This window comes from Coturnix japonica, chromosome 3 (assembly GCF_001577835.2).
Source record: "Coturnix japonica isolate 7356 chromosome 3, Coturnix japonica 2.1, whole genome shotgun sequence".
NCBI classification, from domain to species: Eukaryota; Metazoa; Chordata; class Aves; order Galliformes; family Phasianidae; genus Coturnix; species Coturnix japonica.
This window is the reverse complement of record NC_029518.1, coordinates 83,454,309-83,473,225: the sequence shown is the minus strand read 5'-3', so window position 1 is coordinate 83,473,225 and position 18,917 is coordinate 83,454,309. Positions and strand designations below refer to the sequence as shown.

General features: G+C 39.9%; 1 protein-coding gene across 6 annotated transcripts in view; it reads left to right on the top strand.

Moving 5' to 3' along the window:
* Positions 1–18,917, top strand: part of DLGAP2 (DLG associated protein 2) — a 454,289-nt gene that overhangs the window by 64,380 nt on the left and 370,992 nt on the right. For 5 of the 6 annotated variants that reach the window (XM_015859338.2, XM_015859329.1, XM_015859330.1 and 2 more), the window contains one exon: positions 10,493–10,547. In XM_015859338.2, coding sequence (XP_015714824.1) covers positions 10,493–10,547 — 55 coding nt within the window. Of the gene's footprint in view, positions 1–10,492; positions 10,548–18,917 lie in introns of those variants that run through there. The other variant, XM_015859332.2, reaches the window with a different exon arrangement.

Sequence of the window (18,917 nt, the reverse complement as noted above, 5' to 3'; positions counted from 1 at the left end):
AATACCCTTTCTGTGGAGACATCTGTGGAGACTTCCTTGCTAGTTCATGATCTGCCACATCTGAGACACAGGGTATCTAATTCACACTGAAAGGTCTTTGGTATGAGGGTCATAAATGCAGATAAACACTTTAAATGTTTCTTTTTCTTTTCTGTTTTAAGAGAGAGGTAACTTTAATGCTTCAAACATCCTCCCATTTCATTCGTAATTCTTGAACTAAATTTCTTTGTATGTGTGACTCCTACACAGCAGGACAAAGCAAGCCATTGGGAGTTCTGTTGCTCAGTCCTAGTACAAAAACTTCCTAGTACATAAACTTTCATTTTTTTATGAAGTTATTTTTCTTCTAGCAAAGATGCAGGGAAGGATGTGTATAATGGATGGGCTTCTCCAGTGGAAATACAGATATCAAAGCCTTCAGGATCTCAGGGCTTCACATGTGAACTTTAAATACAGTTTAAGTGTGGCAAAAAGAAATAACACTCAGGATTCACTGGCGTTTGTCTTGTATGGATTATTATTATTACATGAATAATATTAATTAAAACGTGTCCATGTGGGAAGCCACAGTATAAACGTATTACTTTTGTCCCAGACAAAAAACCTGAGGGACCAGGTTATGGCTGGCTTCACGGTGTGTGGTTGAGGTGAAAACCAGGAGAGCATCTCATCTTTCCTCTCACAAAACCTGAGGGGACCAAGACATGGCTGGCTTTGTTCGGGAGCATGTGAGTAAGATGAAAGTGTGGAGAGCATCCCACCTCTCTTCTGACAGAACTTTTCAGGGCTTCACCACTGCCCAGTGAGACACAATAAGCACCATCCACATTGGTACCACCAGATCCAGCCCTCTTCTCAATTACCAGTCACTTCTACATTCTACAGCACTATTTTCAGGGTATTCTTGAATCAGGAAGTTTTTTTTTCCCTTCCTACTTCTGTAGCAGACTGTTGCAACTTGGCACTGTCTTGTCAGATGGGGATTCTGCTCCAGCTCCTGTGAACAGGGCAGGTTGGTGTTTAGGGTCCAAGGTGACCTGTGATGAGGGCTGTGAATTTCTGCTCAGGAAAAATAACTGGGGAGACCAGAAATCTCTGTGGCAGGGACTGCAGCAGCGCTCTCTGTAGCACATGTGCATGCTGTGTGCATGCTGGCAGCCCGTCAGCTGAATTCATTATGAGAGGAGTGCGGGCAGGTAGCCAGGGCCTCTCTGTAAAGTGTTTAAAATTCTCCAGGCAGACATCATTTTTTGTGTAGCCTTGCTCTGTGCTCACTTTTATCTGCACGAGTTATGCTGCCTTTTCAGTCTGGGGAGCCTCATGACACCACCACCACAAGAATAATGCTGGGGAAGGCTTTTCCCTCAGAGCATCACTTCTTCACACACTGTATTATTGCTTATCTATGCCCCTGCACCACAGTCTCTTAACTAGGAGACCACACAGTCTAGGCATTGCAAAGTACTTGCACTCATTATATCTAAATAGATTAAAATGGGGAGAAAGGTGATTATTATCACTATTTTTGCATTTTGGAGAATGAAAATGTGGATATTTTCCTGGTCAAATAAACATACATTGAAAGCATCAGAATGTTTTATTTGCTCAAAACATGATAGAATGCTTAAAGATAAATAAATATAATAATAACATTATATAATATTATATTAATATTATATATTATTTTATTTATAATTATATTTTTAAAATTATATATTATAATAATTATATATTATATTATATTATATTATTAATATAATATTAACAATAATAATATAATAATAACTGAGTCAAGATTTCTTTTGAAATGTGGCTTCTTGCACCAAATCACTCTCCATGGCTTACTCTTAAATAAATTAAGCAATTGCAGCCACGAGTGACTACTTTGTAACTTCTGAGAGAATAACTGTCTTGTGCTGATTCCTGGAACTGCTACACTTCCATAAAGCTTTTGGGTTTTGTTTTTTGCATGTAGACATGAATGTGGTCATTATTCAAATGTAAGATTCATTAATAGAAATAGAGGCTGCATTTGTCTATTAAAAATAAATTTGAGGGAGGGTGGTGGGACTGTTGCATTTCTCAGTGTGTAATATTTGACTCCATAAGTACAGTAAGTGTAATGTATTTAAACAGTGGATTAATTTATGTTGGGGGAGACATCGAGAGGCCATCTACTCCAACCCTCTGCTCTATGCAGGTCTACTTTGAAAGTTAGGGCAGGTTTCTCAACCCCATCTCAGATATGAAAATCTTCAAGTATGAATTCTCCACAGCCTCTCTGCAATTTTCTTTGTCACAGTATCTGGACAGTTTTCTTGCAAGAATTGCTTTGTATCCCTTCACTGTGTGCCTGTGAGGACTGTCTGGTTCTGACCTCACATATTTTCACTGCAATTAGATCCCTCTTTGGCTTTCTCTAGTCTTCCTGCGGATGTTACCATGAGAATACTGCCACCTTCCAGAGATAGTAGAAGATAGTAGAAGGACTCACAGTCACTGTCCTTGGATTTAACCCACCCATCTCTACAAGCCTACCATATTCAGGTGATTTAAGTGATGCCTTCCTCATTCTACCTGGATGTGCAGCTTAAAGATGCAGCTGAGGGACTTGGGTGAATATCTACAGTTGCTGTAAGGCACCCAGGATCTGGGCTCCAGGCAAGCAGCAAACTTCTGAGACAGCAGAGAAGTGTCTTTGTCTCCACAAAAGGGAATATCCAACTGTTACTACCTATTCCTAACTTTCTGTTACCTGTGAGTCTAGCTCAGGCACCTTACAGCCCTTGTGAGTGACTAGATGCTGCCCTCCATCCATGTGGGGGCTTCTGTCCATCTCTTAACAGGGGTGGTCTCTGTCCCTTTCTCCTTCAGCACAGGATGAGACTTGCAGAGTCTCGGTGGAGAACCATGACCAACCTTTGGAGCATTACTTGTCTGCTACAGTTATTTCTGACCTGCAAACTGCAGGAGACACCAGAGAGTAAGGTTTTTCACATGTAGGTATTGCCATTAGGTAGGAGGAGCTCCTGCTGCTTATGTAGCAACAGACAGAAGAAGTATTTGTGATTTCTAGTTTACACGCAGATCCATTTCTCATGTCCAGTGGCAAGTGAACTTTTTTGTGTAGTGCAATGACTGTGCATCTGATACATCAATGAGTTCCTTAGAAATACATCATTTGAAGGAAAGTTGAAATGTCATTGGTTCTGTCCTGGTCTTTTGCTTCCAGCAGTTTTGTGGTGTTTATTTGGAGACATCATCATCTCGTAGATTCAGAACACTTTGACATCATTTCTTCTAGACTTTTTTATTTTAGTTATTTCAAAACTAAACTGATATGTTTCCAGTGAACCTGTGTTTATAATGCTGAATTTAGTTTGAGGCATCTTAAGTATCTGTTATTTTTTATTAAGTACAATCAATTACAATAGTTGGACCTAGATATCACAAGTGCATGGGTCACCACAGCAGGGTCTTGTTCAGTCAGTAAATAGTATATTCTTCTGACAAGTCAAAGGTGTAAAGGAGGTTTTGTTGTTGCTGATGTAATGTTCTCAAAGAGTCTAAATACTGAAGACGAAGTCAGAAAGAAATAGGGCTTGTGACTGTTATTTTCCTATGGCATCTCATATGGAAAAGCCATTCTTAAAGTACTACATTGGACCACTTCAGAGCAAGATGATCAGACCAGTGTTTCTGTTCACTTCCCATGGTGACTTCAGAAAAGGGATAAAAAAGGGAAAAAGGAGTTGAACTGTTCTGTCTGAAGTCCTCATAAAAGTATAACTTTCCTTGTAGGGTTGCCTTCCCTTATTCAGTTTTGACTCAGATGTACAAAATAGATGATGCATTCAGTGGGTTCCACATTACTTAAATGCCTGTCGCTTTTAGTTGCAAATTTTGCTGCAGTAACATTGCTTCATTTGTTGATGCCAATACTTCCTTTAACTATGGAAATTCTTCTTTTTATTTTTTTGGAGATGCAATGCAGTCTGAAAGAAAACTCATTATTATGGCTATTGTAATGTTTTCAGAATCATTCTGAGATGTATCTTCCTTTATTTAATGTTTCCTTGTATTCAGAATTGAAATGAGGCAATATTCATTTGATATGGTATGATAAATAAATTTATACAATATGAAAGTATTTGATAAGCTGTGAACACAGTTTATCTTTATTTCATTAAAGCTCATCCTTTCAACAAACATGTTTTATTTATGTTCATGTTGTCTCAATGGGAATGGTGACTGAAGGTACAGGGTAGTAAGAGAATACTCTTACTAAAAAAAAAACACCTCACAAAGCAGATGAATCATTAGCAACTCCTGTTTTGACATTAAATTAGTGTGAAAGTTCAGCTGTGAATATGTGAAATTGGATATCGGACAATAGCAGTCTAATGAAGTCTTGAAGAAACATAATTGGACAGGCCTGGGACAGCTCATCAGAATCCAATGAAATGAACTGACAAGTCAGCCTTCCTGCTGGGTGCTGCTCGTTTGAAGCCATGGCAAAAGGTTGTTCAGGGGGGTTGGGGGTGGCAGAGGGGCTGACAGCCTGCAAGCAATGATTGAAAGGCATTACGAAGCTCCTCTGCTTTCAGCAGTGCTGGAGACAGTGAGAACTGATAAGTATTGATATTTGTTATGTGAACAGCGAGCTCTTGAATGGACTTTGCTGTTATGAATGAGTCTGGTGTTGCTCTGGCACAGCACATATGTAAGGTTGGACAGGAGCTGGAAGGGCTGGCGGTCCCTCTGGTCCTGCTGCTCTCTTCAAAGTTCAGATGTTTCAGGGCTGGTTTGATGAGTAACTTCCTACTGTTGATGCAATTGAGCCTCATGTGAGACTCAGAAAGTAGCCAGAGGTAATCTTGCTTCTGAGTACTTCTAGGAGCTGAAAGTATATCAGGTATTTGTCAATACAATCACTAGATATCCTTTAAAAAGTAAAACAAAATACAGTGATGCTGGTGAGAATGATGTGCAGATTTAACTTCTTGTAGGTTGAAATTAATGCAAACTGTACCTGACTGCTGTGAATGAAGAAACAGGGTAATGCTGTAGTAATAAACCTTTCACTTATGATGATCTGTACCACACAGCAGCCTAAAATAAAAACGCTGAGACGAATATAAGGGAAAGTAAATACAGATATATAATGAACAGAATTGTTAAAGTGAAAGCCATCAAAATTCCTTCTGCACAATTTTTGTGGTCTGTGGAAAGCAGCAGTGCTTAGCATGGAGCAGTGCAGACAGCAGTGCCTGGGAGGTGCCTGCCTTTTGAACAGAAGTGGCAGAGCATTCAGAAGACAAAAAGCCAGGAACTCACCTACTGATTCACATCAAGATATCTAACCTCTTTTCTCTTCACTACCGTATTTCTTTCACAGCAGATGCAAGGTGCACTTTATGGGATGACTCTGCCTAAGGACGATTTCTTTTCATCAGTGGATGAGTAAAGGTCAAAGAAAAAAGCTTTCTCAATAATTCTGTAACCTTATATGTATCTGCCCCAGACATATTTGACACATATTTTGAATATTGCAAAATTCTTGCAACCAAAATGTTTCATTTCTTTTCTGGGGCAGGAAGGCTTTGGAAGACAGGGATTTATCTCAGAGACAATTATTGGCAGGGGTTGCATGTGAACACCAGGGTTTGTGGTTGGCACAGCCAAAAGGTGATATTCTGCGCATGCAATATTTAGGATCATTGGATTTCTAGGAGGTAGAAAGCAGATGAGAAGCAAAATCCCAACACAGTCTGGAACTGTAAAATCAAGCTGAAGTTCTTCCTTTCTGACAACTTTAAAGCACAGTAGAAATCCTTGTTAAATTCTGCCTTGAATTTTACTCTGACTCCTGATTTGGGTATTCAGTAATTCTGGGCCTGGGAATTATTTGACTTCAATTGCCTTACTTTTCAGCAGTGGACTTAGGTTGAGTAAACAAACGTGAATAGACAGGAGAAAACAGTATCCAGCTCACTTTCCTATCACTATTTTAACAGTATAATTGTAAGTAGAGTATAAAGCAGTCAGAGCATCTTTATCATTCAAAACCACAGAGGTCTGAACAGTCATTCAGCAGATCCTTTTAAGTCAGTAGGTATCAATTTCACAGGTGCATTTTTTCCATAGTAGAATTATTTTACTTGACTTCTTTTGGCTTCCCTGTAAGTTTTTGAAATTGTGTTAGAGGTTAGCACTTTCTAAACTTGAAAAGATTTTATGAGAATTAATTCTAGTCCTTGTTAAACCACTCTAACAGATATTACATGCTGAACATGCAGAGAATTCAAATGTCTTTTTTTGTGTGTGTGAAACGGAATAGGCATTTATATAAAAATGTGATGTAAAGATATGTTATTACCCTCTGCTGCTCTGAGCTTTCTGTATATCTGTAGTATATATTTAGAGCAACTAAAAATTTAAACATTAATTATGACAAAAATCATAGAATCATAGAATGGCCTGGATTGGAAAGGACTACAGTGACCATCTAGTTTCAATCCCCCCTGCTATGTGCAGGGACACGAACCACCTGACCAGGCTGCCCAGAGCCACATCCAGCCTGGCCTTGAATGCCTGCAGGGATGGAGCATCCACAACATCCATGGGCAACCTGTTCTAGTGCGTCAGCACCCTCTGAGTGAAAAACTTCTTCCTGATATCTAAGCTAAACCTCCCCTGTCTCAGTTTAAAACCATTCCCCCTTGTCCTATCACTGTCCACTCTTGTAAGCAGCCGTTCCCCCTCCTGTTTATATGCTCCAGGTCCTGGAAGGCCTCAATGAGGTCTCTCTGGAGTCTTCTTTCCTCCAAGCTAAACAAACCCAGTTCCCTCAACCTTTTTTCATAGGATAGGTGCTCCAGCCCTCTGATCATCTTAGTGGTTCTCCTCTGGACCCACTCCAAGTTCACATATGTTCACATGTATATGTGTATATATGTTTATAAATATATATAAGCACAGCAAGCTTTAGTGAAACAAAGGTGAAACAATTGTGTCCTGACTGATATCAGTTGGCATCAGTTAGAAGTTTTCTTTGAATTCTGAGGAAACATTGCACTGACACTGTGTTCTGAGTTTGTGCTCTGGCCACATGTGGTCACGTAACAGTACTCCATGGACTGGATCAGAGCTAATTTGGCTAATGCTGGGGAAGTGCCTTGACTTTAAGGACCTACTTCCTGCTGTGTTACTTATTCTATTTCTGTTCCAGCTTTAATTTAGTGTTTCAGTGCCTTAGCGCCCAGCTGGGAGCTTAAAAAAAAACCAAAAAACGAAGGTTAAATCTTTGGCTTAATGTAATGGATACCTCTCACTTCCTCAAGAGAAAACAAAAACAAAACAAAACAAAACGTTCAAGTCTTTTATTCCCTATATTGTTTTGGTTTGGTGTTGATTTTTTGCATGTGAGGATCTCCTGTTGCTCTCATATTTTGACTACTTTAGCAGAAATCACAGAATCACACAGAATCACAGAATGACCTGAGTTGGAAGGGACCTCAAGAATCATGAAGTTCCAACCCCCTGCCTGGCAGGGCCACCAAACTTCCATGTTTACTAGATCAGGTTGCCCCATCCAACCTGGCCTTGAACACCTCCAAGGACGGGGCATCCACAACCTCCCTGGGCAGCCTGTTCCAGGGCCTAACCACTCTATTAGTAAAGAACTTCCCCGTAACATCCAACCTAAATCTACCCTCTTTCAACTTAAATCCATTTAGGGATCATGAAGCACTAGATCAGTCAATCAATCAATATAGTGTTTTACTGTGAAATTAAAGGGAAAAAAAAAAAAAAAAAAAAAGAAACTCTGAGACATAAAGATATTTTAAGGCATAAGAAAGAAATCATAACTTTCCAGTGAATGATAGGCAAGCAGCAGGGGAAAGGAAAGATGTAGAGAGGGAAAGGTGACAATTTTGCTGAGGAATGCTTGTGTCATTTTCCTTAGGGAGGAGAGGAACAGAGTGGGGAGATGTGGGAGGAGAGCGGTGTGAAGAGGCTCTTTGGGTACCATGGAGATGGGTACAGTGTAAAAATCTGTATACTGTAGATAAGTACGTGGGAGGTTGATATCAAACTCCTACCAGTCAGAAACTGTCTTTGTACAGGGTAAACATGCTAAGGGCTGGAGAGAAAGAAGGCAGCACTTGTTTTAGCCTCTTCCACGCCAGCTGCCTACTTCACATTTAAGAGAGCAGAGGAAAGGGACAAGCAAATATTTTTCCAGCTTGTGCCTTTCAGTGTGACTGTTCTCTTATCTGTATCAGGTCTACCAGGAATGTAAAAATTGTGTTCCAGGGTGTTTCTTTTCCCAAGGAAATTGCCTTGCTACTCCAGACCTGCTTTTTTTAGTTTTTCTTTTCTGTCTCTTCTGTACAGTTTCAGCCTTAATTTGATTAACTGGGTGCTCATAATAAATTCATAATGATTTTCCATGGTTCATGAACGTGTGGAAGAAAATGTGACAAATTCACTAGTAACTAAGTGTTATTTTATGTCTGAGTAAGACAGGGTGTTTTCAAGATTCAGTCTTTGTGTTACACTGCTTTGAAAGACTGTCTCTGCTCATTTTCAGATTTCTTTGTTCTCTGCTTCTAATTTTTATGCTTTCAGTGCTTGTAAGGCCATACTGTTATTTATATCCATGGCCAAAATGAAAATGCTATAGTTTGGAAGTATTACGATATACTCCTAAGTACCACTGGAGTTTTTCTTTTTAAAATTCGAGAAACACCAGAAAATGATGAATGTAGTTTTCAGGATGTTGTTTTTCATGTGACTGATTCTTCTTAAAAGACATGCTTCCTGCTGTCTAAATGTGAGTAAGAGAAGCTAATACTTTGGTTCAAGTCATACTATATTCCCTTAAGTAGAATCATAGAATCGCTCAGGTTGGAAAAGACCTTAAAGATCATTGAGTCCAACCACAATCTAATCATACTACCCTACCTCTAACAGCCCTTCTGCTAAATCATGTCCCTGAACACCTCATCCAAAAGGTTTTTAAACACATCCAGGGACGGTGACTCAGCCACCTCCCTGGGGAGCCTATTCCAGTGCTTAAGCATCCTTTCAGTAAAGAAATGTTTCCTGATATCCAAGCTAAAATTACTCTGACACAGCTTGAGGTCATTTACCCTTGTTCTGTCACCTGCCACCAGTGAGAAGAGACCAACCCCACTCTCACTGTAAGCACCTTTCAGATGTGCTTGTTTCAGTAGAGTGCTGCACCCTTGTGTTCCCAGATGAGAAGAAAGTGGTCTGCCTTGTGCCCTCCCTGCATGCACCACCACAATAAAGTGAGGACTGGTGGCTCCAGGCAGTGCTCTTGCTCTGGCTTCTCCTGGGTGTTTGAACTGCTTCTCACAGAGCAATCTCCACTGCAGAACATGGCTTCAGTGGTGCTTCATGATGAATAAAAATATCTCTAGGTTATAAAGTGCTCTCCTTCCTGAATTTCTGAAACTTAACCTGAGCTGTAATGGCACCTAAGTTGTTTGCATTGGTTAGAGGGCTGGCATTTTGACACTGAGGTTGTTTGGTCTCCTGTTTGTAGATACTAATTTGTCTTTTGAGATTTTCAGACTTGAAAGGGCACGTGTTGACCCCCAAGGGAAAATTTATAGAGGACATCTTAGAGCATAGATTTTAATTGGATTTGTCTCTGAAATAGCAAAGGAAAAGACATTAAGGTTTAAGCTACAGTTTTACAGATGCTGTTAACATTGTAGAAGGTGTTAATTACAGATTTAAAAGTCAGATTGAAATTAGGTCTTGTATGCTTCAAGCTTGCTGCTGGCAGGAGCACCAAAGCTGCATCACAACAGGTGACTTCAGTGTGTAAATCTGTGAAGATGGATGGATCTGCTCCACCCAAAGAAAGGATCTGTGGTGGCTGGAAGCTCCTGTAGGCTTTCTCATAGGCATCTCAGTATGGTGGTCATAATGAACTACAAGCATAGCGCTTTGTCTGTCTCCATTCAGTTGAGCTTCCTATTCAAGCTTCAAGAGCTTGCTGTTACTTGCAGGAAATAGGCATCTGAGAAGTGAAGCACTGTGCTCTGGAGTTTGGTGTTCAGTGTTTTATAACAAACTGGACCTCCCAGCCCCAGGGGCTAAAATCAGTATAAAGTCAATTATAGGAGTGGCACTGGCTGATAACGTTGTCTTTCTAAGTTGAGCACATTTACTTATGTGTTTGTATTATTTTACTCAATTTTTCAATATTGCAGTCTCTGGGAGAGGGTAACACTACCTTTATGGGCAGTAGTAAGCAGCTTATCATATAAGATTCTTCTCAGTGTGTGATTCCTAATGAGAGGGGCTCAGGTTTGTATTGTGCAATAGTTAAACTGCATTCACAATGAAAGCACAGAGCTCGATTACATATGCACTCCAACAATCACTAGCTCTTCTTCATGCAATGTTACAAATATACATATATTGATGTCTGTTTCTTTTTTTGCCACAGGTTCTGCCTGGCATACTGCAGAAGCATTGCTGTATTTTACCTGACCGGAACACAGGTAAACTTTTTCCATGATGACTTAATATTGGATTATGGTTTGGAGAAATACAAACACACATTGGATAAGTCTCGTTTGCTAAATACAGTCACCAAAGTCTACTCTAGGAGGTGATGGCTTGGATTCTTTGTTTAAATTATCTGGCTCCATTTGAAGATTTTGTTTTCTGTTAGCTTTCTGGAGCTACTGCTTTTTTAGAGATCGCTATCAGGTCTCTCTTATAAAGGTATTTGTGTGGATTTCTGAGTTGTCTGTTGTTAATTATGAAATTGCCATTCTGTTGAGATAAGAGGTTTAATACTGGAATCTGAAATCTGGTCCTCTTGATTCACAAAGGCATAAAGCTGTAAATTGTATGTGTAGCAGGGTTAGAATATAAGACAACTCAAGCGGACTTGGGTATGAAAACAGATGTCACTTCTATTGCTTCTTTGTGACTGCTGAAGTACTTTTGTGCTTACCTACTGTACAGTTGGAAGTTGCCAGCAGGTGCAAAGTAAATAGTTGCTGTGATCCACTTTTGCTGTTTCCTCCATTAATGGTATTTAAATCCTTGGCAGGAAGCAGGAGAAGAAAAATTCAGAATAGATGTGGGGATATTTCAGTTCATTCCTAGACAGGAGGAATGACTGAATTTCTAGCAGGTTTTGGATGCAGTTTCTGGATCCCAGCAAAAAAGATAATGGTTAAACAGAGGTGAAGAGATGCCCATTGTGTCATCTGCAAGCTCGCTCTCCAGGATTTTGTGTTAGTAGGCTTTGTCAGCCTGTGTTCAGCGAGAGGAGCTGTGCTCCCAGGATGGATGGAGCTGTGGCTTTCCACTCTGCAGGGGCACTCGTTCTCTGCAGCTCTGAAAGGAAATGCACAGTTAGAATCCCACACCGCTCAGCTTTTCTTGTGTAGCCCACAGTAAATAAGTAGAGTTGTCTGTCCTTTCTTTGCTTCTTCCTGTCTTCATCTTCTACATGTCTATACTTGATGGAGGCAGGAGTAGCTTGCAGCCACTTTATAGGAGTGCATTTACATTGCAGGGAAGCTGAATTTGGTTGATGGAGTTGATTAAACATAGATAAACCATTTTCTTGTTTGATTATGTTGGAATCCATAAATGCACATTAAGAAGGCAGTCATTAAATTTGTGTAAATTTGGAGTGTACTATTTGAATTCAGACTTTTACATTGTATATAATCCTGCACAACTCTTCTCTCATTAATTGAGGCAGGAGAAATGGCCTGACTACATGCTTCAGATCTCTGTGTTCAGTTGCTACTGTTCAGAAGAATTGAGGAGCATGCAGACTAGAGTGTTGTGCCTAATAAAATGGAGACAGGGCAAAAGATGTGAAGTGTACGATGGCTGTAGGAGAGGAACTAAAACCTCTGAGGGCTACTCAAATGTTGTGGGAAATGGGATGGGTAAAAGACAGCAGCATTAGTAGTTTTTCCACTTGTTCACATCCACTCCAGCTTAGGAGTCTTAATTTAGGACTTGAAGACTCCCACTACAACCAAGCTCTTTCCCAGTCTTAACACAGAAGCTATTGGGGAGCTACAATACAGAGAAAGAAGTAGCCAGCAACAACTGGGGTATATTAGCAGGTATAAAGTTAATTGGAAGAAAGCAGTTACATTCTCTGTACAGGTGTTACTAACAAGATCATAAGGAGAAAAAGTGTGAAGATACTAATGACTGGGCAGGGAGCAGCATCATTCGCTTGGGAATGATGGGGCCTGTGACACAGCCTTGCTCACCTAGCTGCTGTTCCCAGCTTACCCAGCCTTGAGTCTTGGGAATACCTTTTAACCAGTCTTTGAATTAGAGGCCTTGAATAAACCATACCTTGGAAAATTTCATACCTTGATGACTCTTCCTGCACTGCTGAAGTGCCAACACTTACTCTCTCAGTGTCAGTACTGTGTATTTGTAAACTGGAGAGTAGAGCTGTACACATAAAGTACATTTGAACATGCATCACATTCTGCTAGTGTGATAATACTTCTGCTGCAGACTTTTATTTTCTGTTCTTACAACTTAGCTATGAAAACATTCCTTGCTGAACCTTTCAAAAAGGAAGATATAGAACTAATTCAGCTGCTAAGAAGCAATGCCATTTTGGAAAAAGACATGATATTTAACAGGTTTAGGTGTTTCAAGCATGGAAGGTTTAGGTTTTCAAATAGCTAAAGTAGCTACAAAATCTCAGACTCTGAGTTAGGTGCTTGCATTAAGGTTTTCTAATAGGTAATGATGTTTAATTTCTGAAGTGTTAATTTATATGTGGCTTTCTCTTACTCATATTTTTATTACTAAGCTAAAAATTTATATAGCATGCATTGGCATAATGTATGTTTATTATCGTGTTAGCTGGAATCCAGAACCTGTATTTGCCACATACTCCATGCACCAAGAGGCAAAAGATCCCAGATCAGATACCTTCATTCTGTACATCTTTCTTGATTGCGATAAGCATCCTGAAGACTTTACTGATGTCCCTTCTTGGTTTCTTTCCATCTCCCATAAGTTAATGAGCCAGCAACAACTGGGGTACATTAGCAGGTATAAAGTTAATTGGAAAAGGAGCAGTTACATGCTCTGTACAGGTGTTACTAACAAGATCATAAGGAGAAAAAGTGTGAAGATACTAATGACTGTGCAGGGAGCAGCTTCCTCATTTCCTTGAATTATTTCCCCCCTCTATTTCAAGCTCCAGCTGGGAAAAATAAGCCACCCTTTTTGATGTATGCCCACCAGCCTTTGTGCATGTATGCAGGCAGATGTAATTCCCTTTATAAATATTTCCATCCCCAGCCTACTGGAACTCCTCAGCTAAGTCAGTGATTTCTCTTGTAACTGCACGGTCACTTCTGTAAATCTCAAACAGATGCTAAGGATGCTCCTCCTTCCTCCTTAGTGAGGTTTTCACTTATAGTGATGGCTTAGAGAGATGTTCACACCATGTGAATGTTACACATTATAACCCTGAAATAACAATAGAAAGGTAGCCTTTAAGTATGAAAAATCTTGGCATTCCAAAACAAGCAAATAAACAGAAACAAACAAACAAAAGATGAGGGATGGAACTTCTATGAAATAGAGGATTCAGTAGGTGTTTGCTGATGGGGATTTTTAAATAAAATTTGTGCTTTTTAGTTTTGTTTTTTATTTCTAGTCCTTGAAATATAGACCTTTGTACAATACACGTGGGCTGTTTAGCTATAGATGCTTTCACATAATAAAAAGGGGAAATGAATGTGAAAGCTTTTGCTTTTGTGTATGCTGTGTTTAAGCAGTTTCAGACTAGATCACTGAGTTTGGAGTTCAGTTTCTTCTTGTGCCAGGGCTACCAGCATTGCGATCTAGCACTGTAAATCATCTTTGAGATGGGTACAAGTATACTTGGTGTAGAACAACAGATGAGTTAAAAGTGGGAATCATTAACAGAGTTTCTCTGTGCAGTTTTTACCATTGCGGTAGATGCTAAATGGACATTCTCATTCTGCAGAGATGCTGATGAGTGTTTGCATTGTCTACCACAGTTTTGCTCTTGATACACAATCATTAGTTTCCTATGATGAAAGAAAATTTCACAAGAAGCTTCTGTACTATTCTTTTTCATCAGAGCTGTGAGTTTAATATATTGTGGACTCTAAGTTTGGGCTCAGTTTTGCAGTGAAGATCCCAGAGAAAGCAACGAATCAATAGCCACTAACAGCTTCTGGTGTTGATTTGTTCTCTGATGCTTTAAGCTTGCATTTCCTTTCTGATGGTGAAGGAGAACATAGGCACAATAAAGCAGATTCACACACCTATCAGGCTTACTTGATTCTGATAAATAGCTCTGTTAGCCTTTAAATAACACCCTTAAAAAAAAAAAAAAGAAAAAAAAAAGAAAGAAAGAAAAAAAAAAGAGAGAGAGATTTATACTGTCTCAAGTTTCTTCATCATCCATTTTCAGGTCAGCTCTTGTGTGCTGATATTGAACTTGCGCGAGACATTACATCCTTTATTATAATCATTTTGTTTTGTCCATTGCATTGGCTGAAATTACATTGACACAAAGTGGGACCAGTGTTCTGTTCTCTGCAAGGAATGAATAATATCTGCTTGAGAAACTGGTAATTGCTTTAGATACAAAGGCAGGAGTTTAATAATAACCAATCTGTTGTTTGGGTAAAGTATAGTGCAAGACAGTAATGTTTCATCCTTCCTTTGTTTGCTTTTCTTTCTGTTGCTTGAAAAACAAATATTGAACAGGAGAAAAATCTACGATGGTATTAAAAAGAAATATTGCATGAAACTTTACTAAATTGCATGAGGAAGTTAACATTGTTTTTTTAATTTTCCTTAATGATGTCTACACCTGGGTTGCCTTAGTAGATTTTAAAAGGCAAGTTTTGGTGATTTATATGACTTACAGCTTGCAAATGTATTGCTAACTTCTAGGGTTGGTGAGGTTTTATTTGTTGGTTTGTTTGCTTTTAATATATAAAATGCATCTATATGGACCGGCATCGGCTGGTTTGATTTCATGGGAGTAATTACAGAACAGTGTCTGACAGTCTGGCAGTTCCGTTACAAAAATAAGTTATTGTTTTTTGCTAATATGTCATTCCACCTGAACATTTTAAAATACATTTAATTGTGATGGATTTTTGCCTGGTGCGGTTGAGATGAAGAAGTCTTATCCCTGCCTTTTTCAGAAGATGAAATAAGATTATCAGCTGTTGCAATGAGAGAATATTTGCTAGGGTTGTATGTAATCCTTCTTAGAAGTCCTTTCCTAACTTGAGGTCATCCTTTTACTTTGAAAATGTGGCTATAGATTTTTAGGCAGCTCCTGCAGGTTTCACCTGCTGTCTGCTTGCTGAGTTCAACACAAGCGCTCTCATTCAGATGTTCAGCTGCAGGCTGCCTGCTGGTACTTTCCAGCCCTGTTTCCATGGAAATAGGAATTAGAGGGGTGAAAATAAAGCAAGAATAAGTATTTTCCTAATCTTCTACTTAATCCGGAATATCTCATACCTTGCCATCAAGGTTGTTTTGCCTTTAGTTGGACAGTCATGTGATGGTAACTTTTGCAAAAGAATAAATAAATGAATTGCTGTCACTTAGAGCTGTGGTGAGCAATACCTATTGCCATAACTCTGAAGAGGTATATGGGATCACCAGCATAGGATGAAGAAGGGAGAAATGAATTGGACTGCAAGGATAAACGGATGAAAGGATGTGAAGTGATATCCAGTGGCAGGGGTGATAAACTGTGACAGAAGTTCTTGTCAATTGTGGCTCATGTGATGACAATACTGACAGTAATTAATTAGAGAATGAACCTAAGGGAAGAAAACATCCTGGCCAGAGAAAATCTAATTTAAATGCTCCACTCCGAGTGTGAAACGAGGATATCCTCAGATGTATTCAGAACATAATTTGGAGTTCTCAAATCTCCTGAGAGATGCCTGCCCTCCAGTCTCTGTCCCCCTAGGCTACTTACTACTCAACAAAGTCAGGGCTGCAGAACAGAAGCTGTGTAGGTGGCTGTGTGGTGAGGTGAGCATCCCGGTTATTGTGCGCAGCCCTTATATCCACTCTTCTGCCCTTGCCCTCTGGGCTGAACTATTGCCCCTGTTCTGTGTTGGCCATTCCTTGGGAAGAATAGGTCTGGGGTCCTTGGGCTGTGTTTCTTATTCTGCCATCAGCAGTCTGTCATGCCAGCAGAGAAGCAGGAACGGGAGGTACTTAGCCTTCTGCTGTGCCGAGGGAGGATCTGCTTTATGCACATCTGATTCTGCTTTATGCACATTAGTTCTGTATAGCCTGACCAGACTCTTTATTCAGCTTCTCTGGTCCTACCAATGAAACTTTTCCTTTTCACATTTGATTCACCTGAATCTTCCTTGCTGCAGCTTGAGTTTATTAACTTGTTTGTATGATGGGTGCCTTCAGTTTCTCAGCTCCTTCCAGATACCCTTTCTATATCTGAAGATTGTTTATCCTGTCTTATCTCCCTTTAGATTCTATTGTCTAGGTTAACAAATTCCACTCTTCTTCTCTTCCATATGTATTACATTACCATACATCTGAAACTGACATGTTTTAAATGTAACGTTTATTTCAGTGAGTGCTTTCATCCCCACCTGGATTTGTTTAGGAAAGTTAACAGAGTGTAGCAGTTCTCTAAATATGATGTGATCACTTATTAGCTAATGTAATCCCCCCTGTGGCTCAAGTGGTAGAAGTGCCGCTCTGCTACACAGAAGCTCGAATCCCGGGGGTTGGACTCGATGATCTCCAAGGTCCCTTCCAACCCGCACGAAACTATGAAACTATGAAACTATGAAACTATGTATAATATTCAATTTTTACACTGAATAAACTTTCATATTACATTCTGTCTCTGTCCTTTCTTCTTCCAGAAGACCTGATTGACTTGTCTGAGCAGAAGGTTTGAGTAAAGATACTAAACATTTTTATTGTAATATTCCTGAGCGGGCTGGGTTTCACCTGTGTCTTTATGGATTCTTTCTTTAATTTATTTAATCTGAGAGTGGTGAGATGCTGGAACAGGCTGTCCAGAGAGGTTGTGGATTCCCCATCCCTGGAATTGTTGAAGGCCAGGTTGGATGGGGCCCTGGGCAGCCTGGTCTAGGATTAAGTGTGGAGGCTGGTGGCCCTGCCTGTGCTGGGGGAGTTGGAGATCCGTGATCCTTGAGGTCCCTTTCAACCCGAGCCATTCTGTGCTTCTCTTCCTGTCAGCCACCCAACAAGATCAATATGAGTCTATTACCTGGACTTTGGTCCCGAGTCAGTGTTTTCTTCTAGCTTTTCTGATATGTACAGATCAGCAGCACATGAAACGTGGCCATAAGGGGCCACTGTGTTTTTTTTTCAATTTCTCTCAGCGATTCAGAATCCAGATGACAAGGAACTGACCAAAGCTGTCAGCTTTTCAATAGAGATAATTTGCAGTGAAGTAAAGATAGAACCAGAGAGCTGTGTAAGAAATCATCTTTTAATTTTAGTTTCTATCCTGTGGGTTGGTTTGGATTTCTTAGTATTGTTAGATGTCTAGCCAGAATACAGAATGACACACTTGTAGTCTCAAGCCAGCCAGGAGTCTGCCTTGTCTTATTTGATTTGGCTCTACTTAGGACTATCTAGTTTAATCCACTAAAATCTAGTCTCTGTGCCATTGCAGAATTACATGCAGTTTGGGGTAGATGCAAATTTCAAAGGTGGACAGAACTATTATCTCAAGGTCAGTAGGAAGTCCACCTTCAACATCTTCAGTACTTCAAATTCTTTAATATCTTCAGTACTTCAATATTTTCAGTACCTCTTGGTGTAGAGTTAATTAGGATTTGTTGTTCCATAAACAATAATTGATTAGGTCAGGATGTTCTGGATATATGTGAGGGTGGAACTGTTTGAAGACTCCAGCTGGTGCAGATCTCTATACCATTTTGCTAGTGAAACCGACTGTGTGGCTTTAGCACATGGCTCCCGTACTTCAGTCTTTGCTCTGTATCCTAGTTGGTTGCGAGTTGTTTTTGGATTTCAGCATTCTCCACTATGCCCAGTTCCTCCTTCCATCCCTCTCCTGATGGGAAGTTGTGGTTGTGTTTCACCCAGAACTGTGTCATCTCTAAACCAAAACTGAGCAAGAGAGTTCACTGATATTTGGCTACTGTATGAAATATTCCAAGATTAGTTAAATGAGCTTCCTCAACAGGCAAGACTGACTAACCCTTCTGCTCTGGGGACTAAATTTAAACCACGAGCTCTTGAATACCAATTTGACAACGATCTCAGCCTCATGTGCCTTGACAGGGATGTGTGTGGGCGAGCAGGGGCTGAAGAAGGGACTCTAAGTCAGTAAAGCATACTTCTAGAGACAGAAATGTGAGTGGGCATATGTGTTTGCATTGTCTTTGTCTAGCATCAGAAGAGCTTTGCTGGCTGAAGGTGTGTAGGAAGGAAATTCTCTCCAGAAAACAGCATCTCTTACAAGAAAGCTTACTTGACCATTATTTTTGAGATGTTTTGTAAAGCACTCTCAATGTGTACAGCTCAGTTACCAAAGGAAGAGATAATAAACATACAGCATGAGCAGCAGAATCTGCATGCAGCCCTGATAACCAGTCATGTTAGTAATGCGGCTTAGCATTGCTAAATGAAGGCAGTATGTGGAATGACTGATATCTGTATGCCAGGAGTTGAGATTTTTATTTTTAAGTGCTTCCATCTATTTGTGAAATGGTTGCCCAGGCAGTATATAAATCACGTGGACTGAGGGGGTGTGTATGTGAGTGTACAATGCACGGGCATTCTCCTGCAGAGGAATAAAGTTTTGAAGTCCACTGCCAAAATGT